The 24000-nt window shown below is 42.9% G+C and overlaps 1 protein-coding gene across 1 annotated transcript in view; it reads right to left on the reverse strand.

Annotated features, from left to right (window-relative positions):
* Positions 1-24000, reverse strand: part of PARD3B (par-3 family cell polarity regulator beta) — a 975282-nt gene that overhangs the window by 377234 nt on the left and 574048 nt on the right. The window contains exons 12-14 of the mRNA XM_045852946.1: positions 19382-19552; positions 14916-15048; positions 6915-7014 (exon numbers count right to left, since the gene is read on the reverse strand). Coding sequence (XP_045708902.1) covers positions 6915-7014; positions 14916-15048; positions 19382-19552 — 404 coding nt within the window. The remainder of the gene's footprint in view (positions 1-6914; positions 7015-14915; positions 15049-19381; positions 19553-24000) is intronic.

Here is a 24000-nt window from a genome sequence, read left to right on the forward strand (position 1 = left end):
TCTTTATTTCCTCGGGTTCGAGTGGTCTTTGAGTGAGGGCCTGAGACACTCTCCAGGGAAGAGATTATACATGTTTTCATGAACATTTCTCAAGAAGTTTAAATCTAGTCTTTAGAATTTGAAGCTTTTTTTTTTGCTTCTTTCTTGATGTCTGTCTACATTCTCAATAGATAAGGCCACTTACATATGAAGTGTATGAGATGTGGTATCTATTGAGGGCAAAATATGCCAACTGTGAACAAAAGTCCTTGACCCGCTAGTGCTTCTTGCCACTGGCCTAGCATTATAGCAATACTTTAATTGTTTCAGCTCATGTTAAAGAGTTCTGAGATGCTGTTGTGAATGTAAGGCTCCCCCGAGCCTTGATGTTGGGAAGCACTTGCCTTTAACTATGTTATCTGCCCTTTGTATGCACTTAGTTTTTCATCTTTTGATCTCTTGTGATGATGATGCGATTTTAGTGTCAGAAAGACTCATGGCCTTCATAGAATCAGAGACTTCAAGAGCCAGGAGGGATTAAAGGTCACCTCATCTAACTCTTCATCTAGTAGATAAGACATAGAGACCCAAAGAGGGAGCTGATGTTCCAAGGTCACACAGCTGGCCAGTGGCAAAGCTGGAAACGGTACCGTGGTTTCTTAAACTTTTCCCAGAACCACAGAAACTTGGCCTAAAATGGTGGCCAACCTGAGGCAAAGGTGGTTGTAAATCCTGAATCCAAAAAAATCGAAACTTTCCTGTTAGTATAGGTTTGCTCAGTCTCTTATGCTTCTTCAATTTTAGGTTTGCTTTGGTTTCAGTCGAGTGGTGCATATCACGAAATAAAGGAGAACCAAAGAGTTAATCAAAACAGATGCTGTGTGTTACAGTGAAAGCCCTCAGGGAGAAGGTGTGAGGCCAACGGGGACAGTCCTCGTTCGAACTTAGGTCGCACTGCATTTAAAGCCTTCTGCTCAAGGCAGACTATGGGAATCTACCCACGTGAGTAACATACTAGTTAACCCACTTCATTGTCTGAGATGACTTTACTAAACTAGGCAGTAACTGACAAATTAAGAACAAGAACTCAAATTTTTAAATTACTCTTGGGAGACAATTATCCCTATCCCTATCAGGAAAAAAAAATGTGGCAATGAACTTGATGCAATAACATCAGGTAAGGATCTGTCTTAATAAAGTGAATATTCATTTGTAGAAATGTTGAGAATCAAGGATGGTCAAAGAAAAAAAAAGCTGCTTTGTACATAGACACATAATAAATATTCATCTATTTGTATACCTATATATGCATATGTACATTAACTCAATCTACAGTGATATATATGCCTGCTACCATTGCTTTGAATGCGGCCAAGTGTACTTTGAGAACCATCAGTAGAAGTATCCCTCTTGCAATGGTACCAATGGGTATAAGGCAAATAGCGCTGACAGCAGATTGGCAGATATTTAAGGAGGGAGGAAAGTGTGGTGTGAGGCACTGTGTAATTAAAGCCCATGTGGGCACACAGTGCACTTAAACAGGGATGCAGCATTGAATTAGCTAATGAGAAAATATTTGAGACAGGTAAGTTAGACTAGCAAAACACTTTCAATTTTAGGCTACATATTACAAGTTCTTCCAGTGGAAGAGTGACACAGTGATTCAATGTGCAATGTGACATATTTTGGTTTTGAGGGGTTAGCATGTGCTTGTGGCTGAGTGGCTGTCGTGGGTGCCATGGGAGGCTGGACACTGACGGCAGGCTAAAGGCACGTCTTAGATAAAGGCTGTGTTTTCAGCATGAACAACCAGGGCATCTATCAAATTAGAAGAGATACTCAATGTCAAATTATGCCGCCTGATGAATACATAAAAGTAGCAAGAAACACATGCCAGTGTCCTGAATGCGGGGACAAATCGAGAATGTGAAAGACATGTAAGACCAGCCACGAATGTTCAAGGAGCACGGGCTGAAATAAAAACAGGGGAGGAAGATTTGGAGGGGCATGCCAACAAATTGCCAGAAGCCTCAGGTGTCCATGAATAGGCTTCAGCAATGGGCTGCTGTTTGTGAGAGTGGATGCAGGTCGTGTGTGTGTGTGTGTGTGTGTGTTGTGTGGGGCGGAGAGGAGGGAGACAGAGGGAGAAGTGAGATAGAAGCAAGATAGAGGGGAACACAAACAAATAGAAAATAAACAAATATCTAAACTGTGAATCAAACTATGCCTTTGCCAGTGTGGTTCACTTGGTTGGAGCATCCCATAAATCGAAAGGTCACAGGTTCGATTCCCAGTGAGGGTTCCATTCCTTCTTTGCGGGTTCAGTCCCCCACTGGAGCACGGACAAGAGGTCCCCCGTTGGAGGGCATATGAGAGGCAATCAATCGATGTTTCTCTGTTGCATTGATGTTTCTATCCCCATCTCTCTCCCTCCCTTCCTCTCTAAAATCAATAAGCATGTCCTCCAGTGAGGATAAAAAAAATAAAAACAAATTAAATAAACTGTAAATAAAACTCAATAACATTCTGTCTGCTGTTAATTTGCCTGAAACTGTCCCTGAGATATCACAGTAGGAAAATATCTTTCCTTTACATTTGCTAATTTTTTACTTAGACACACATACTCTAAACTTTTGTCTAATAATCATTGACATAATAGTACAAATAAGGTCAGTAAATTCCTGATTTCGCTTTGGTTCAAAGTGCAGACATCAAGTCGGATCAGATTTGTTTTTCACTGCGCACGCGACAGCAGTTTTCTGCTTCAGAAGATGGGCTCCATCCCTAAAGTGTCACTTTCCCTTTTAGACGGCTTTCAACTTTTATTTATTTATTTATTTTGACAGACAGGACAGCCTCCCAGCCTTGTTTGCTCAGCCATCCTGGATCCCTTCCAATCTTTCCTCCACCCCAAGTTTCACACATCCAAACCCCACTGCTGCTGGTCACCTAGGCAACGAGGCAGCTTGCAGGATGGTGCAGGTCACAAGATCCCAGGAGGGAGAGAGTCTCAAAGCTTTAGATTTGCTCCTTCCAACTCAGAAGTGTCTTTGTCTCTGTTTCTTGCTCTTCAACCATGCTGCTCTCCCCTTCATTCAAGCCCTTCTCTTCTTGTGCCAGTCCCTAGTCCAGTGAGCTTGTCTATGGCTTCTTTCATCCACTCATCCCCCGTAGTCCAACTCACTTGACTTGATATTGTCATCCAGGCTTGAAACCCTTCAATGCTTCTCCACTGCTCTCCTGAGAGGCATGGTGTGCACGGAGCATGACAGACAATGCCCTTCCCACTGATTCTTCCCCCAGATACCATATGCTTCAGCCGTACTGAACACACCCTGCATTTCTCTCTCCCATCACTTGGTTTTCCAAACCTAAATTGCCCTTCCCACCGCTTCTCTGCCCAGTAAGCCCCTATCTATTCTCCCAGGAACCATTTCAACACTACTTCTCCTGTAAAACCTTCCTCGATACCTGCAGGCAGAGTTAGTGACCCATCCCTCTGGCTTCCAACAGCATTTTGTATCTACTGCTCAGCAGGCAGGCTGCTTCCTGATGATCTGTGTGGCTGTCTCTTCAAGGGGAGACTGCACTCCTCACGGGCAGAGGTGTTCTCCAATCTGTGTGAGTTCCGCCTTGCCCAGCTTAGAGCTCCATAAACACTTTCGAAAGGATGAGGGAGCAAATTAATTACTTAATGATCTAATACTGTGGAAAAATAAAAAAAGAATAAAGCCTGAGATAATAACATAATTCTGATTGAAAGGAGATGACCGTTGACTGTTAGGAGGGCAGTCCTGGTAAAGTGGTGAGAACAGAAACCTAAACACAGGGGTTAGGGAGCAAGAAGGGGCAAAAGAAACAAAAGTTACTGTTTCAAATCATGTGATGAACATTTACAGCAGTCAGGGCTGATTGATAGAAGCTGTTTTTCAAGATCATGGAGGAGAGGGCTTTACTAAAAGGCCTGGGGATGGGGGAGAAGTTTGTGGAGACGTTGAAGCATCCAAAATGGCTGTTGCTAATTCTCAATAATTCTATCTCTGTGACCTCTCTGAACTCTAACTCTCTCTCTCCCTTGAAGGTTGTTCATCTTCTAGCATAGGCAACTAGTTCGGTATTAACAAAAGGGAGGTGAGAAAACTGGCTGAGCCCGATGACGTTGGGAAAGTAGGGTTTCCCAGTCTCTCCAGGGAATAGCGGCCATCGCTCTGCCAAATGGATTAACCTCTGAGTGGGCAGGAAAGACTGGCTTTCCAGCCACCCAGAGGAACACAGAAAGCCTCCCCTGGGTTAATGGGGAACGATGGACAGGTTAAGGGGGAAGTCCTTCCACTTGAGGCCTGTGTGGTAGAAGCCAAAATGGCGACTGTAAAGGGAAGGAGACAGACCTGGGGAACAGACTGGATAGGAGAAAGGCACAGAGCCCAGCAGATCCAGGGAAGTGACTGGATAGTTTGAGAGAAAGCTTAACCCTTCCCAAACCCAAGGAAATACAGAGAAACTTAACAAAAGTCCAAGTCTGTTCGGCAGCTACACAAGCCAGAGTGCAGTGCCCACATCTGGCCGGACAGGGCGGGAACAGAGGCTAAGATGGACTGCTGGAGCCCCAGACACCAGAGAAAGGCCCAGCAGCTCTGGGCCCTGGCTGCCCCCTGAGCCCAGTGGGTGAGGTGCGGTGTAGCTGGGGGCAGTGAATTCGATCCACCAGCTGAGGGAAGTGCCTCATTGAGTGCAGCAGCCTTTTCTTTCTTCCTCACTCCCTCCCTCCCTCCCTCCCTTCCTCCCTCCCTCCCTCCCTCCCTCCCTCCCTTCCTGCCTCCCTTCCTCCCTCCCTCCCTTTCTCTCTCTCTCTCTCTCTCTCTCTCTCTTTCTTTCGATATTTATTTATTTGTTTTTAGAAGGGAAGGGAGGGAGAGAGAGGAAAACATTGGTGCAAGAGAAACATCAATCAGTTGCCTGTAGTATGCCCCACATGGGAGACCTGGCCCACAACCCAGGCACATGCCCTGACTGGGAATCCAACTAGACCTTTCGGTTTGCAGGATGATGCCCAGGCCACTGAGCCGCACCAGCCAGGGCCTGCAGCAGCCTTTTCAAAGGCGCTGTGATAAATTGCCATGATTGCTTAAATTCCTCCTTCGTAACTGTCCTTGAAATTCCTTTCTCACGTCACAACAAGAACCTATTTCCAGACCAGGCTAGGGCAGACCCAGTCTTCCTCTGGTGACAACCTGAAGGCTTCTCCCCGTCCTCCCTGGGGCAAGTCCTCAGTGCCTTTCACTGTGATTGCCTCGGAAGGTATCCAAAGCACCTGTGGTTTTAGTAAATATTAGCCCTCCTCCATTTGCCTAACCCATGTTCACACAGCTAAGACCTGGGTCATATCATGCTACCACCTTATCGGGCTGAAACCCTGCCTGCTGGAACCCTGCAGCAAGATTTTACTGTCTAATGAAGGAAATCTGTGTCCCTCATCCTTGCATCTGGGCTTCGTCCTCTGGCCGATCAGCCACGATACGCGTTGCCCAGATCAGCTAACTTTCCCACCGCCGTGCTGCTCCCATTACCCTGCTTTCTCCCTGAGATTCCCTTTCTCCCTGGGCTCATCTCAGGTCCACCTCCCACTCACACGTTAAGATTCAGTTCACAGGTCACATTTTCCCACAACGTTTCCTCTTCTGCTCTGTCTGGAGGCATTCTCCTCTGCCTGGAGTGTTCAGAGCACTTCACTTACACGTCCTGGTAAACGCCACTTTGTCCCTTGTGTTCTACTTGTCACTTTTACCTGTGAGCCTTCCATCTTCTTGAGGGTGTGGTTTGAAAACTGACCCTTCTTCACTCTATCCCAGCAGTTTTGCATGTATACACATGATAAACACTGAAGTAATGTATAAAGTTATTTTTAAATGGACTTTTTAATGCCACCAGTCTGCCATGTTTGATTCAGGATTGAGGCAGGAAATGGAAATGAATGAACAAAATTAAATATGTCCAGATATTCTTTCAAGAACCCCCGGATGTACTGACTGATCTGGCACATTATTGCGATTATGAATCTAGTTTGTGAAGTTGTCTTTGAACAAGACAGCTGACTTCAGACATGTAGGAAGCAGACAGACAAAGGCAGGGAAGCTCCCAGCTAGTAAAGTTAGCTGTACTCTTGTTGTGCTGCTTTATTTCTAGCAGACTGCGATAAAAGGTATAATAGGAATAACACTAGCATGGCTGCAAGGGAAACGAAAAAAACATTTCACAGGATTATCATGGGACATAGAATGGAATAAAATACACAGCTTTTAATAGCCATAATAAATACAGAAAATAGCAAAGGGGCAATTTAATGATTTTTAAAACTCATCAGAAGAACAAAATCTATGAATTCCACTAGTCAAACAGTGTGTATGCTTAGTAAATCTCTTTCTTTCATGCTTGTGTGAGTCTAAAAAACATTGATTTTTTTTTGGTTTCTATTACTGAATGCACATAACATTGGGCACTTTTCAATATTTTAGATTATATATGGTATTGCTTTAATTTTTAGATTCCATTAATTTTCCTGGAACAGCTATTTTAAAAATACCTTTAGGGTTTGCCAATTATAAATAGAGGAAAAAAAACCCAAGAATTATATCTTCTCAGTTTTGTTTTATACCTCCCCATATTTTTCTTTGAGGTCTACTGTTCTAGTTCTTAAATGGACAAAAGAAATTTCAGCAATTTTGTTAAGTATTTTATAATATGATGAATCTTAACAAATTCCAGGAAGCAAAATACAGACAATCGAAGCTTTTAGATATGAGAAGCTTTCACTGGAAAGGAATGACAGACCCTATGAGATTCCCATTCTAGAAAGAAATAGAGTTAAAATGAGGGTGCTGGGTTTTCCCAGGAAACCCACAACAAGGAACATCTATGGCCTATCCTTTTACCGATACCTGTGGCTGTAATCTTCCAGGCCCAGCTCCAGTACGACGTGTGGTGGCGGAGAAGGTGGTGCTGCACTCTCAGCCCATCCGTCACTGGGCAGCAGTGGTTCTGTGCACGAAGAACAAACGAAGCTTTCGTAAACTGGAGGCAGAACGGTTCAGTGCCTGGTTTTGCTTCAGTCCAACTTGCAGACACAATTTTCACCAACACATAAGCCAACCTTGAAACAAGTAAGTCCGCATTTGGAACGGAAGGGTTTGTAGGAGCGCTAATGCAGCCTGTCCCAGGAAACCTAAGTCCGCAAATATGTTTTTACGCTGGTGACCTGCTGGCAACTCGTGGCAAGTCCATGCATCCTTGCTGCCTTTTCCAACTCAGGAAAGGCTGACACACATTCATTACTTGTGATTTGTGGAAGATTAACAAAGCTGTTTCTTTCATGACAATAGCTTTGTAAACAAGACTCCATAATGAATGCTCTGGATTATATGGTGATTTAAGCATTTGCCTTAATGACAAAAACTACTTAAAAAATCATGAGATACATTATATCTACTAACCATTTAGACACAGCAGAGGGAAAAACGTTCTTTATGCGTGTGTTTCATAATCAAAAACCCCTGGGTTTGAGGCCTGGGGAGCAAAAGAGTGGGGTCTGAATTTTGGTTTTCCCACTCACCAAAAACGAGTACTTTTTCAGCCTATCCTAAAAAAAAAATTGGACAGGTGTCCTGAATATTATTGTGGAGATCTTTTTTGTGTATCAGTGTGCTAAGTATCCTGTACATTATGTCATTTAATGCTTATCTTAAACGACAATATTAAATAATGTATAAAAAGCATTAGTGAGCACCCTGGGTAAGAGTATAGTTTGTGCGGCAAGACTGCATGCTTTCAATCACGGCTCTGAATGCTATTTTAAGTTGGGCAAATTGGTCCAGCTTCTGTGAGTCTTGGATTGTAGGTCAATAAAGGGATAATGGAGGAGTATGAAGATTACATAAGATGGTGTATATCCAAGCAGTAATTTATAAATGCAAAGTGCTAATAAGCAAATAAAGGATTTATTATTCTATATATCATGAACTCTAGCTTATAGCTATAACAGTCAGAGAGATGGTAAAAAATGAACTCTATGTGTTCTTGATTTCTGGGACAAGAAGAAGTCTCTTTGTCGTTGAAAAGTGCTGCTGGTGACAGAACTCTGACTTGCCCATGTCAGGTGTGATGGTCAATTTCATGTATCAGCTTGCCTGGGCCATGGGGCATGTGGATTTTTGTTGCACACTATTCTGGGTGTCTCTGGGAAATTGTTTTTTTGGGTGAGGTTGACACATAAATCAGTAGACAGAGTAAAGGAGAGTGCCCTCCCTAATGTGGGTTGGCCTCATCCAATCAGTTGAAGGCTTGAATAGAACAAACAATACTAACTTTTTTGAGTAGAAGAGAATTCTTCCCTGACCTCCATCAAACTGGGACATCAGCTTTTTCCTGCCCTTGGCCTCACACTGAAACATCAATTCTCTCTGGGTCTTGAGACTTCTGCTCTTTAGACTGGAACTGCTTCATGGGCTCTCCCAGATCTCCAGCTTGTCACCTCGCCTCAAAGATCTTAGGACTTGCCTGTCTGTCTCCATAAATGAATGGACCAATCCCTTATAATCTCTCTCTCTCTCCCTCTCCCTCTCCCTCTCCCTCTCTCTCTCTCTCTCTCTCTCTCTCTCACACACACACACACACACACACACACACACACACACCCCTGGCAAGAACTTGCTCCAAGCTCTGCCCCAGGGAACAGTATAAGATGGAGGTGGTTCTCCAGCAGTACTGACATGGCCTTGGGAATGAGGCTTCGGGCAGGAATCTGATAACTGAGATGACCAGGGCACAGAAGCATAATGACCAAAGGTGACCAGCACTGTCCCCCTGCACTGCCCTCCTCCCCCAGTAGCCGGTTGTTTGGTAATACGACGGCCATCAGGCAGCCAGAGACTCGCTGAGAGAAGCAGAGCAGAAGGACCACAATGCAAACTGGGGACCGGTGACATACTGGAACTGTGTCTTTCCTGCGGGCTCCGATTTCTCTAGCCTCAAATTCTCAGTCCATTTTCCATGCTGGGGGTAATGATGCCTATGGCCATATAACTTCTGTGCTCAGAAACATTTCAGTTATGCAATTGCCTACAGAATAAGGTCTGTGTCCCTGGTTGCCACTTTCATCTCCACTACACATTAGCCACCTAAGAGTCCACACTACTCCCCAGCCTCAAGCCTGGGCTTTCCTGCTTCATGTTTTTGCTTATATCATTGTAAAACTCACTCCACCAATCAAAGTCTCACCCTTCTCCCAATGTCCACCTCAGGTACTGCTTTCTCTATGAAACTTTCACCGTTGCTCTGAGACCTGCCAATACTTCTGTAACAGTGGCAGAGAATACTGGTGCTCCCCGTGTCTGTGCTCCTCCTTCCTTCCTGGGCACACACCTAGATCCAAGACCCCATATCCCTGCCCTCTTTGTAACTGGACTAGATCTTATCAATAGAAGGTGAGTTACTATCGTGAATGTCATTCCCAGTCACAACGGAGAGGAAAGGGTGCACCTTCTCTACCATCTCTCTCTTCCCATCTACCAGCTCCAAGCACAGGTCGAGGAGGCCCTAGAAGATGGCCCAGCCACCAATGGAAGGAGCCCGAGTCCCTTAGTCTCAGCACAGAACACATCCCCCTGCCTCCTGCTGCTAAACCTGATTGGGCTGTGATTTGAGTAAAGAAAACAGAAACACACTCATCGATATAGAGAAAAGACTAGTGGTTGCCAGAGGAGAGGGGCGTGGGAGGCTGTGTGAAGAAGGTGAAGGGGTTGGGAAGTATGGATTGGCAGTTTACAGAACAGCCACGGGGCTGTCAAGTACAGCATAGGGTACATGGTCAACGATATTGTGGTAACTGTATGGCACCAGGTGGGTACTGGAAACAATGGGGGAAATACTTTGTAAAGCACAGGATTATCTAACCACTATGCTATACTCCTGAAGCTAATACAGAATAATATTAAAGGTAAACTACAATTAAAAAAAATAAAAAATTTAAAAAAGAAATATACTCTCACTGCCTTAATCCACTGACATTTGGGTTTATCTATTAATATTTTGGAAAATAATTTCTGTATAACATTTATCACATGCTGCTTTTGTGATGAGGTGTAAGCTATTGCTTTATCATCTATTTATCGATATTTACTTCTTTTTCTCCTCTTCCATTTCTTCTTCAGCATCTTCTCTAGCCACTTTAAGCTTTATTATAATCATTATCCTTAGTTTTTAATTCATTTACGTGAACAACCTATTTATTTTTAAGGCAGTGATAGGAACAGAAGGCAAATATCTATTTTGTTGATTCTTTGTCTTTGGTACGTTGTTAAACAACATAATCAGAGGTTATAAGAAATATATATATATTTCCTCTTGGTCCAAATATCTGTGTTAAGCCCTGTATCAGTGTGCAAATCTGGAATTCTTATCTCTTATAAATAATATTTCTGGGTTTTATTGAGTGTAAGTCTTGACGGTCATTCTACAATTGTGGGCAAAAGTAGGTTTATAGTTTATTTTCACATGGAAAACAACACAATAGTTAGTAAATAGTAAAACAAGCATAGACTCTGTGTTCCACACACTCACAACTGAGATCCTGCTTTTGCCCCAGCCTTGTGTACGTGTGCCTGTGAATGCTGATGATGCACTCTGTGGTCCCTACTCCTCTGATGACCAAATGACCTTTACCATTTTCAACATCTTGTACTATTAGTTGTTACACAGAGTTCCTCCTTCCAGGGCAAGATCAGAAAAAAAAATGAGTAAAAGAGAGGTGACTTTAGACAGTGGCTCAGTGAGCTATCACTCTGGTCAAAAACCTGCCCACTGTCTGTCTCATACCTGAGGTTGCATTACACACAGCCACGCCCACTCACTGATATCCTGCCTACGGCTGGCAGACTTAAGGAGTGACAACAGAGACTCTCTGGCCCCCAAAGCCTAAAAGCCTACTGTCTGGCCCTTCACAGCCAACGTTTGCTGACCCCTGCTTTAGACTGTTCTTGACATGAACAGCAGTGCCTTCATCTTGGCATCCCTGACCGTGTGTTCTGCACAGCAGAGGCATCCAAAAACATCAGTCAGTCTGAAAAGTGTAATTCAACTTTTGGTCCCCACTGCAGAGGTGGGGCCTTATGTTCTATGGAGGGGTAGATATAGGCTGGTTCCCAAGAAAAGACACATTAGGGATCATCATCCTCATATGTGTTTCCTCCAAGGGCCCCAGGGAATGTGGATTCAGTGGGACAGCACATAGAATTAAACGTTTGATTTGGGGTAGGGGGTCAAAGGCTTCAAGGAGACCTCAGCGGGTGACCCTGGGAAGACTTTGGGCAATGAGGGACTGAGGCAGGGGCTGGGGTGAGCATGAGTGGAAAGGAGGGGGAGTGGGAACAGGGCACGGAAGGGCGACGAGAGGGGTGACGAGAGCCGTAAAAGGAGAGGTCAAAACGAACTCGAGGCAAACTGCGCTTAGGCTATCGCGTGGCCTGCGGTGAGATCTGCCAGCCAGATTCTTCCGAGAATACAGTGTTGGTGGACTTCATTACCATTCAAACGCCTAATAGGATTTTACACTAACCCCCCGGGATGCCACCTCCATCCTTATTACCATCTTGGCACACCACACTTTTTCCACTGCGGGCACTGCTAGCAATTCCCCAACACAAATGTGAATTTCATGGTGTTACAATTTCTACAAATGTTAGTTCTAAAAATGCCTTTTCTGTGTAACAGCTTGACAGGAATATGTATGTATAAAAAATAACCGTGGAACTGTGGGTGGTATGCACTATTATTACGAAAATAGATGGAACACAGCGTATCAACATTGGGTTTTTAAATACACAAAGGAAAGGGAAAAAAGGAAGAAAAAAGTTAATGTTTTGGCTGTAACAGTTCCTCTTCTCACTAGACATTACATTTTGCCAAATCAATCTTGTTTGTCTAAAAGAGCTCCTTTAAAAAGTTGGCTTTGGTGAATCAACAGTCACTCAGTTTTATGAGCCTTAGTGGCCTGTCGCCACCTCCCATGCATCTGACACTCAGGAACGCTCAATGATTCTCAACGCTTCAAAGGTTATGAATATTACAAAGAGGTGATGATCGTGGCATTCTTCTAGAGCAGCATGTTTATAAATTCTGCTCTCTATTTTTTGTCTCTAAGTCAATAGGCTTATATAACAAGTAAGAAAATTTTATCTACTGGCCTCTTACAATTAAAGTTTAATGAGTTTATGCCTTTATAGGCCTTGTTCATATAACATAGTATATCACAGATACCTAAGAAAATAACAACATAGATGCTTTCAGATTTTTAAGAAATGACATTTAGTGAGTCACTTCTTGAAAGAGATGGATTTTTTTTAAATGTTTACTGTAGAAAACGGAGGTCAGGGCAGGGAGGGTAGGAGGAACCCTGTAGGCAGCTGATCTGCCTGGGTTTTTCGTCGGTGGAAACACTGCCCCACCTGGGTCCACGTCTCAGGAGGAAGAGACAGAACCTCCCAGGGGTTGTCTGTGGCCATGGACGCCTGCAGAACTCCACTTAGTCAGTGGGAGTACAAACTCTGAACAGTCTATTGACATTCCAAAATATCACTCCATTATGTTTTTAGCACATTGTTTTGAGTATACTGTATTATTTTAAAATTTTTCCTGGTTGCAGTCCTACACTTTATGTAGTTCCATAGTTTCATTATTTTAGCCTTTGTTATTCTTCCTACATATCATCAATTTCCTTGAATATTTCAATGTCCTCTAAAAATATACTGTGTAATTATCACTTCAGCATCAATATTTTATAGATAGTGAAAGTGAAACAAGATAGGAGTAATGCACCCAATATTCCTGTGGATGTAACTGGTACAATTAGGAATAAAATCCTGAACTTGGATGGTTGCTGAACATGTTGCTTGAGAATTAAATGACAATCCAATTGTATTAAGGCTGGATATTTTAATATGGTCATGATGTGGAGAATGCTGTTTTGCTCTATGGAAAACTAGCTGTCCCTTCCCCAGATTCTCCTGCTGCTAGGACTTAAAATTTCAGGAGGAGATCTTGCTTTGTCACGGAAAATTTTAATTTTTAAGAAGAGGCATAGTGGCTCTGACTGGTGTGGCTCAGTGGATTGAGCACCGGCCTGCGAAACCAAAGGGTTGCAGGTTCGATTCCCAGTCAGTGCACGTGCCTGGGTTATGGGCCAGGTCCCCAGTAGGGGGCACATGAGAGGCAACCACACAGTGATGTTTCTCTCCCTCTCTTTCTCCCTTCCTTCCCCTTTGTCTAAAAAGAAATGAAATCTTTAACAATATATAGTAAGTTGATATTTGGTGTCTTCATTTGAGCTAATGATAAAACATTAGATTGACATGAGTAAATGCAGAACCTTTCTTTCAGAACACACCATTTCCCCAACTGCTCTGAATAAATGTAGGGTTTTTAAAAAAAACAATTAATAAGAGACATACTGAGCATTTCTTCATCTGATAAAAAGCGAAGTCTGCTTCTACTGGGCATTTTTAGTACCAGGTAAAAGGATTTCAACAGTTTCAAGGGACCAAGTGAGACAGGGCCCGTGCTGAGGTGCAGGGAGTGAGCCTGAGTCGGACAGACAGGAGTTGAATCCAGGCTCTGTGCGGGTCAAGTGTGTGGTCTTGGGTTCATTGTTTATTCTCTCTGACTTTCTTCATCTGTAAAAGGAGGATAATAATATTATCCACTTCGAGGGTATATGTAAATTGCTTAGCACAGTAGCTAACAGCCAGTACGCAATAAGTGGTCACAGCTGCTGCTACCGCTCACCCTGACATGGAGGAATTCAGAGGGAGGAACAGCATCCCACCCCAATGGAACAATTTAATCTACAGAGACCTCGGTACTAATCTCAGAGTTGAGAAACTGTTCCCACACACTTAACTTCTGGTAACGTCTCAAGTGTAAATATGGGACTGATTACATAAACAACTCCGTTCAACAGATCACTACGCGACTACTGAGTGTGCTACTGTAGAATATTCAAGGACACAGTGAGGTGTGCATAATGTGTTATTAATTAAAAAGCAATTTCTTAAACATTATATATAGTATATTCACTTCCATTTCACTTTATATACACATATTGCATGAACGAAAGACTTGAAATATACACATAAAAATGTTATTGATTAGTATCTTTGACAGAAATCTGTCTAACATTGAATTTCCTTTTTATTGTTTCTCTCTTTTTTTGTAATGAATATGTATTGCTTTTACAATACAACAATGAAAATTATTACAGAAAGGGGATTCGGGGAAATCGAAGACTTTTCTTGGTGACCTGAAGTATAGTTTTCAAAGCACAAAGAATGGACGCCCAGTGTTTTCCGTCCAGAGCTCGGCTGGAAATGGGGCCCTCGGCAGGTCATGAGGGAAGGACAGCACAGTGAGGCCATGACAGGGACGCCCCACTGTCACCAAGGGGCCTGGGTTCACTGGACTCACCGCACTGGTCCTGGAACTCAGCATAACTCTGTGAATCATGTGATAGACACTGAATGATTTAATACCAGTCCACACATTTTTTTAAGTTTAGTAATTTATACTTCTTAACTTCCAATATTAAAAGACTGTAAAAAAATAACAGTTGCCATTTCGCTTCTCCAGGCATGGTTTGTTTTACACATAACCCTCCGTGTTTGGGGCATCAAGCACAGAAACTGTCACTGAAGCTGGAGCCAGTGCCAGGAATCTGCTTCTCACTTCTGAGTCAGTTCTCCCACCCACCTCTCTGTTCACGACTCGGAGTAACAAAGTCTGCACTTACTTTAATTAACTCCCCTTTGTTTCTTTGTTTCTTCCTTTTTTAAAAATGGAAACACACTGGTGTTTGCTCACACCATGCGAGGGGATGAAAATGGAGAGACCCTTACCTCTCTGTTTGTCTGGCGGACTGTACGTGCTAAACGCAGGCAGCGTGCCATTATCCGTTCTCCTGTAGGCGGGCACAGCGTTTTGACAGTTCTCAAAGCATGGCTTAGAAAATGCCCCGCACTCTGCAGCCTCCTATGGGATGGAAATAAAAGTTACATTTGTGTTTTAACTGTGTTCCAACTCGGTCAATGAAAGCAAAGCAAAAACACGATCAATGTATTAATAATCATTCAAGGGTCTATTGGATATAAATCCTCGATTGGGGAAAATCAAAACGCACCTGTGAGTTAAAACATCCTTTGATATGAAATAAAAAACACTGACAATGGGGTGTTAGGACTAGCAGTGCTGATAGCCAACACAAAAGAGGATTAACTTTATTAGTCTCCCTTCCCCCACCCCTACCCCCCTCCACTTACAACTGGCTTCTTTCAATTTTTCTTCCATCTGGGAGTACAGCTTGCGGCAGTGTCAACACAAGAATACAGTTCATGCCAAGGACGTTTCTTTGCCAACCAGCTGGTTCCCCTCTCTCCCTGTCGCCTAAGTGCACATGCTGCAGGACAAGTCAGAACCCACATACGGTTGCCACTGAAATGTCACAAGTGTGTCCCACTGCTGACACTGGGTCCCTTGGCCAGGAGCTTAAAACAAAGTGCTGTGACAATGCCAGGCTGTGGTCCTCCTGAGACATTTTTCTTTGTTTTCCCCTTATATCTCCCTCCTATTTTGAATTTCTGTAAACAAATTGAGTGGCCTTAAAACTGCTTATCCAGAATAACATTCCCCAAGCCCTGTTCCACAGGTGTGGGAGAAGCCATAGGAGGGGCTGATTATAGAGAGCTATCTGCTCAAGGAGAACGAGCCACAGAGGACTGGGTTTTGTTCTGGCGCACACTGTGCGTCTTCCTAACAGATTTCAAGGGAGTCACTTGGAAGCCATCTTGCGGCTGTGCCCTTGACAATGTATGAGAGGAACGTGCCATGAACAGAAACGAAGATCCGAGCCCCCAACCTCTCTCCTTCTGAGAAAGGCATTTGGCCCAAACCACGCGTGTGATTTATACTTTCCTTTTCAGTTCCAAAAACTCAGTATCCTGCTAGTTAAACAAAACAGAACATTTAATTTATACATTCTTAATAACTATAGTGTTTTCAGCTGCTGAAGGTCCTTTAGCCATTTATCAAGTCTTATTACACTTTTTCCACACTCAGTGTTTCCGCACCCTTTGCCTCTGTGCTGCTAGGCAAACCAAGGCTGGTACTCAGTGAACAGTGAACTTTTTAAGTTAACGCTGGAGCCCGGGCAGGCAGGAGAGGTAGGACTTACCTTGCATAGCCTTGTGCTATTTTTTAATTGAATGTGTTGGCTAACAAAACTATTCGGTATCAGGTGTACAGTTCTATAACACATAATCTGTATAGTGCACTGGGTGTTCAGCACCCTGAGTCAAGTCTCCTTCCATCACCCTTTATCCCCCAATAACCCTTGTCTACCTCCCCCACCCCCCTTTCCTTCTGATAATCACCGTCATGTTGTCATGCTTTGATTTAACAACAAGAACAAAAAAAATTTTTTTTTCTGCTTTCCCAGCTTTTTGATAAATGACACAATCGATATCCCAACAACTGATCAGTAACCAGCCTAATTAAAGTATTCAGCCTGTAAAATAGAGCTGTCGGGCAGCCCTCCATTAGTGTCCCAGCCAATAAAAAATATAATGGATTTTTAAACATACTCTGCTTCCACCCAGATGAGCTTGCAGCAGGAAGGGAAATGTTTTGGGGAATGGAAGAAAAAAACAGGTCATAACCCATTTTTTAACACCAAGTCTCTAGGCTCAAATAGAATTACAATTGAACCTCAAGCTCATCCTTTGAAACACACGTTTCTGTTTGAAATGACTTTGATTCAATCACGGGCTCATTACGTATTCTTTGCAAGGTCCTCATCAAAACTGTTTACGTATTTTGTACATCTGGGTAATGTGGGAAAATAACCCAACAACTATATATTTTGACTTTTCTTAAGTAGCTTCTTCAATTTTTATATCAATATAAGGTTCAAGTAACCATCACGGCACTCTTGCCAAGTCTAACTGATTTGCCTGAACGCATGCGCCGTGCGGGGACCGCTTTTCTAGGTAACAGATGCGCTTCCGCTGTGCTGGGGGGGGGTGGGGGGGACGAACACACACCGGCAACGCCGGCGCGCAGCCCATGCTCTGACACGGTGACACACAGATTGGGGAGATCAAATAGCTGCAGATGTTTTTTCAATTTAATAAAGATTAGCTGTCTTTAAAAGAAAAAATGCTCTTTAATCTTTAAGGTTCCCACGTGATCCTCAACAGCTGAGAGAGTCAAATACCTGTTTATTCCCCACGGAAAGCATATAAATATTAAGAAAAGTAAAAATGGATCTTGATTAAATGTCCTCAGGAAAATTGTTTTTTTGTCCCATTTCCTATTCACAATGGATTCCCTGGTGAATTGTGTATTAACAAGACACTTCTGAGGATGGGCAAACAAACTGAAAGTTTAGTACTTTCCTCCAATGGTATAACTGTCAACTCACCCCCGAGGGTGAGAATTAAAAAAAAAAACTATAATGAAGGAGAATGAAAATGATAAAATGTCTCAACTATATGAGCCAAAATATAGAACACTTACCCACTAAGCATTCATATGTTTCAGAGAAAAACATCAAATTTGGGAAGGTGAGAGGTGGGGGATAACTAACTCTTACAAAAGTACCTTTTTTTATTTTTTAACTTTTGCTATCTGCACAGGTGTGCTCCTCTACAGCACTGTCCTCCTGACTTTTCCGTTAGTTTAGGTATCTTTTTTTCTAAAAAAAAAAATCTTAAGAGAGGTCAAATACCCTGATGGACAGACGAGGTGGTCATCCTTCACACCCATCTCTAACCCCTGAGTCCCGTGAAGTCCCAGGGTTCCAGAGTAAGAACCAAATTAAACCACAAAGGAGCCAATCCTCTCATGGATGGAAGCAATAAATATGGGTTTTATAGCTATGTACATAAGTAAAACCATTAAATATTCATGGAAGCCTCTCTGTCACTTAAGCAGACACAAATGTTGAAATCGAGTTGGCTCATTATATATAGTCTCCAGTAATTGGCCAATTTACATTTATTTAACATTTACAAGGTTATGTACAGGGGAGTAAAGAGGTACGGTTACTCCTTTCCAACAGCTGAGAACATAACAAAGTAAGATACAGTTTAGGTTTACGACTTCGGCTTACCCTCTCAGATGAAGTGGGCCTCAGAGGTAACCTCTCCTCATTCATTCCACAGTATTTATTAAGTGTCTACGATGTGCCGGGAAATGAGGACACATTAAGGGATAAAACAGACAAAAGCATCTGTCATACACGTCCCAGCACTCGACCAGGGATGTCTTCGCGTGGCCAGATAATGGCCAGCCTGGGATTTCAACTCAAGGAACCCAGAACTGCCTTCTTCTCTTGTGGGTTTGAAAACCCTTTATTTCTTCTACGTGGAACTGATTATTAAAACTAATATTTTATAATAGTATGTTTTAATAGTATCTATCCTACTTTAACTTTGCTTATTATTATATTACAAACATGACTTGTTTTAGAGAATATATGTGTGATTTGTTAATGCTTTTCTTGTTTACCACTATAAACTTTTCTTCTTAAAATAATTTTTACAGCATTTAGTAATTTCTTTATACATAAAAGAGTGTTAACTTTATAATATAATTGTGTAATATAAGTAGAATTATATAATTATAAGTGAAATGTTTAGAAACACCGGCATTCAAGAATATCCTATGCTTCTATTTCACGTGTTAGGTAGAACTTTTCCTTACATTAAAAAAAGTCCATAAAGAAAACCTAATAGAAGATTTCAAGTATATTTATTTAATTAAAAACATGTATTTAATAACATGAAGCTAGCAGCTTGCTTAATAGATCAAATTTTAAATTAGTTGCATCCCAGCGCTATACTGCCCATGTGTGTATTATGGGGGGAGCACAGACAGCTGACCGCATTGTAACGCTCTCCACATGGAGCGCTCTGTGTATCTGATTAAGAACTTCCTATGATATGGACACTGCTGACACATCAATCAAAAAGTATATAAAGAAGTTATACACTTCAATAATTTAGTATGTGAATAAAGCCTTATTCATAAAGTCCAGAGCTCTAGGAATTTCTGGGGGAAAAAAGCTAGAAAATATGGACCTGTTACATTTGATAAATTACTTACTTTATATGCACATTTTTACACCTCCTAGTTATGCCTAAAATATACAACCACCTGTTCACCACATAAATCCATCAGAGAACTTCTGGGGCATATTTTTCCAATTTCAGAATCAGTATAAGTCTAGCTACCACACTAGTGATGTGAGTTTATATATTCAGGGGCCACTTAGGCAGTTTGCTGAGGAAAGGGAAGGTTCGTTCACCTCCATCGGCCTCTCTGGCCTCCTCAGAATCACCAACTGGATCATCCCTCGTATGTTTCCTTCCATGGACATCGATCTCCTAAGTGTTTCCATAGCTTCGTGGTTGGACTTTCCCAAGAGGGATTCCCCATTAACTGCAATCAGCTGGTCATTCATCCGCAGACGACCATCCTAGTGCAGAGGAAAGAAAAACAGCATTAAACAGAGAGAAGTTTGGTGATGACATGTGGCTGCTTCAGGGAAAAGTTCAAGTTTAAATATGAAATTAGAAAAAAATATTCAGCTATTAGGAATGATTTATTGTCTGTGGCAGAAAAAGGTTCTGGAGCTTATCAAATAGTCACAAATACAAACCAGAATGAATTGTGTGAAAGTATTTTTTAGAAATCTTTGAGTCCCGAGATGCAACAACGTAGACATTTGGATAATGTCTCTTACCGAAATCTTTGGCAAGCACGCTAACCTCGTCTGAGCCTGCCATTTGCTCTGGCGGGGACCACAATGCTGTCTCCAGGAAAGGGGCTTACCAGCAAAAGGAAGTGGTCACATCACTTGAAACAAGTGATGCATTTTTAGGCACAGAGAGACGTCATGCTTAAATGTCGTGTGCTTGACGATAGTAATGTGTCTCCTGATATTGTTGCTAGCTCTATTGAATAGTGCTGAGAAAAAATCCGCATGGTATTTTCTCTGACACAACCACAAAGCTGCTAGTCTGACAGTCTGCAAAAGAACATGGAGCTGTGAAGTGAAGGACCAATTTGCTGTGATGTCTTCTGGCAGAAAAGCTTGAGAAAGGGGACTGTCAGGCTTTTTGCAAGAAGGTTCTGGCTGATGAGAACTTTAATGCAGCACCTCTAGGAAGGAATGGAACCTCAGCATGTGGGTAGGCTGCCTGGACTCCAGACTAGCTCAGTCCCAGCACCCAGTCATCTGCAGCCGGAATCCCTCACACATGGGAATCTGGCAGCAGCCATCTCTGCCCAACGAAAGTACTTGAGGGGACCAGGGTATATCTTCTCAAGAGGCAGCCTGGGGGTACAGAATGCTTAAAATATTAAAAGTCAGATTAGAGACATTAATTATGTCTTACACCCATTTTCCACCAGGGTTGAAAGTTCCTGCTATGAGGTGCAGATGCAGTGTTGGGGATGTTATGCTGCTGCTGACAAATTCCACAGAAATAACAGTAGGCACACATAACAGTTTGCCTTTCCAGAGATTTTCTCCCATCAATTATCTCAAGTGAGTCACAGAACTCCAAGAAGTAGATCGATGTTTTTGTTCACATTTTACAGACAAGGAAACTGAGGCAGGGAAGCAAGGTAATTTTCCCCAAGTCACAAAAGCAACTCAGAGACACACCAGCCCAAGATCAGGTTTCACAAACCTCGTCTCTTCAGTCTCTCTGCTAGAACTCCCTTGTTACTCCTTTCTAGGCTACAGCTGTGCAATGCTGAAATGGGGCAGGGGAAATAATAAGGGGTTTTGCAGTTGGAAGTATCTGGGATCCATGTTCAAATGAACAGAATGAAATGTGAAAGAAAAATACTTCCTTAAGAAAGGAGAAAACCAGATACACAGAGAACAACAGGACCAAGCGTTCGGCTCCAGGAGAGAACTCCTGTGCACAAGTTGATAAGTTTTGACTAATGCAGTAGCAGATGGTCAGAGGAGGCTCCTCTGCGGACAGCAGGGAACAGGGTGAGTGGTGAGAGCTGCTCTGGAGACCTAATGTCCTCCTGGAGAGCCACAGCACAGGCCACCTGCCGGAGAGGGTGTTGGCCACGTGGGGTCATGGGAGGCTACCCAAAGGGGCACGGCCCTCTCAATGAAGAAAGTGAGAAGGCAAAGCAATGGGGCCGATGGAGACGGGGGAGAATCGGAGCTGTAAGATGTCTGAGTGGGCTGCCTCAACAGAGCAATGCCCCCTCCGCTCCCCTTGTTTTCCCTCTCCACTTAACCTTTACCCCAATTTGGAGTAAATCTGGAAATGAGATTTACAGGAAAGGCCAAACGAGAATGAAATCGCTTCATTTGTGTTATCTGTTTTGAGTGAGGCACATAAAGAATAAGATTAAGTTTACTGGAAGGGGGGGGGAGACAAAAACAACCTTAATGGTTTAGTCCTATGAAGTGAGACGTGACTCAAGGAATTATTCTATTTCGGCATTTAATGGAAGGACTATCGGGCTGAATCTTGAGAAGGAGGTTAGGCGGGTCACACGATCTTTTTCAGAACAACTGGAGACGGGTGTGTGGTTTTTAAAGAGGAGGAGGAAGCAGAAGAGTTGGATCAAGATCCTCGCTCTGTTAACAGGAAATGAGGTCTAGTGTTGGATTTGTAGAGGCTTAGTCTTGGCAGGACACTTCATGCTGTGTAACAGGAAGAAGAAAGATAAAGACTGAAATGTTATGAGTATCTGTAGGATGAAGGAAATAAAATCTGAGTGAGATCCCACCTGGTAACCTCCTGTGAACCTTCTCTGTGAAGTGCGGGGTGAGGGCTGCATGAAGAGGTAATGAGGGGACAAGGAGACATAAGAACATTGTTTTTCCTTTGGTAAAATAATCTCTCACCAACAGGTATTAAGCACACACTTTTATTTGCAGCTACATTCCAAGTCTCAAGCATGCAGAACTACACTGAAGCAGAACATGTTTGCTGCATCCAAACCCCAGGCACAAAGGCAGGGCAGGTCACCCCAGGGCAGCTGGGATTTTTTTTTTTCTAGAAGACATTCACATTCATCCCAAGTGTCACGTAGAAGTGTGGGCATGATAAAAACCCACGCACTCTCATTCTGAGGCTTGGCCTGTCTGCTGCTATTGGCATGTGCTTTTCTCTGTAAGATGGGTAATTTCATTCATGGTAAAGCAAGCACCATGTCGTCCTGACATGGAGCATATTGTAATCACAGAATTCAAAGCTGCAAGTGTCCTTAGAGGTCATCGTGCCCAACATCTCCTGGGCACGGACAGATAATGTGATGGTCAGAGTGGATGATTAACCATTCATCGAGCTTCTTGTAAGAGAAGCCACTTGGCTTAGGACTTGCTCAGCTGGTTAAGGGTAGAGCTGGATCAGAAGAGCCCACGCCCTGACTTCTCAGCATTACCTACTTGCTGACCCTTGTCTTCCACATACGTGACCATGACTACTCCCTACGGCAGCAGGGCTTCAAGGAAAAGAAAAAACTTTCAAAACCAGGGAGGGCAATATGTTACATGACATCTCCTGGGAGAGAGCCCTACACAAAAGCCAGTCGGATGACAAAGACAGGGGGCTGTACTGGGGGATGAAGAGCAAAGAAGCAAACTTGCAGAGGAAGAAAAGAACCACCTCTTTACCCAACCAGCTCCATATACATGCGTATGTAGGCCTAGTCTTGACCTAAATTCAATGAGGAGCTCATTGCTCCTCGCTCATCAAATAGCTCTCAAAATTGTGTACGTCTATTCTGCTTTGGAATAACTTTGACAGGAAAAATAGGTATTTATGGTTTTATTTTTTTCTATGAATACTATGTTCAAGTAAATACTTAGGCACGAGGATGCTAACTCTCATAACTGATTTTACAGAAGTGAATTCAAGTATTAAGGATATTACTCAGTAATCTTAGGATATTTATTTCATTATAACCTGGGCCATACTCACATTTGTTTTAAAAAATATCCCTTTCTGCTCAACGTTTGTATCTCTACTCCCTTCTCCCCACCCACGCTCCAAATTTGTACTTTGAAATCTTAACTTCCAACACAAGGTTATTAGGAGGTGGGGCCTTCAGGAGGTGATCAGGTCACGAGAACGGAGCCCTCATGAATGGGATTAATGCCCTTGCTCCCTCTGCCATGTGAGGTGACAGCAAGAAGATGCCCATCTATCAACCCAAAGGGGCTTCTCACCAGACATCAAATCTGCTGGTGCCTTGATGTTAGGCTTCAGCCTCCAGAATCATGGAAAAGAAATTTCTGTTGTTTATAAGCTGGCCACTTTATGACATTTTGTTATAGCAGCCTGACCACACTGAGACACCTTCCTTCCTAACCAAAAAGACAGCAACTACACTCTGCCCCCTGACAGCCCTGTAACCAACTGTATCTGTCCTCAAGCTAGGAAGGAGCACAGGAATTTCCAAAAGAGGGAGAACAGTATAAAAATAAGGAGTAACTTCTTCAGGGCATTTTAGGACAAATAAAAACTGGTATGACATTAGGTCTTCTTCAGATCCTGGGCTTCAAATCCCATCAGTCCTCACATGGTTCTCATGCAGGAAGAAGAGTGGAGGAGGAGACACGCTGTTTTACACCTTCCTCTAACTGAACACCTAATATAGGCCAGTCCTTGTGCAAATATTTTGCGTATGCTCTCTCATTCATTTCTTACAACAACCCTCTTATGCTACTCTCTGCTATCTAAGAGACAGAAGAGGGACGCTCAGAGACATGAAGTGACTTGCTAAAGAGCACTGGCAATTGCAGGTCTACTTGTTTTCGAATCAGACATGTACCTGTCATGCTATGTTGCTTCTAAAATCAGAGCTCGGGGGATGATTAAAGGCACTAAAAATTGTTCATGGCAATATTTATTAATGTCTTGCTACTTTGTGCTGAAGTCT

The sequence above is a fragment of the Phyllostomus hastatus genome, unplaced genomic scaffold, assembly GCF_019186645.2.
Source record: "Phyllostomus hastatus isolate PE091 unplaced genomic scaffold, TTU_PhHast_1.1 phas_contig_137, whole genome shotgun sequence".
NCBI lineage: Eukaryota > Metazoa > Chordata > Mammalia > Chiroptera > Phyllostomidae > Phyllostomus > Phyllostomus hastatus.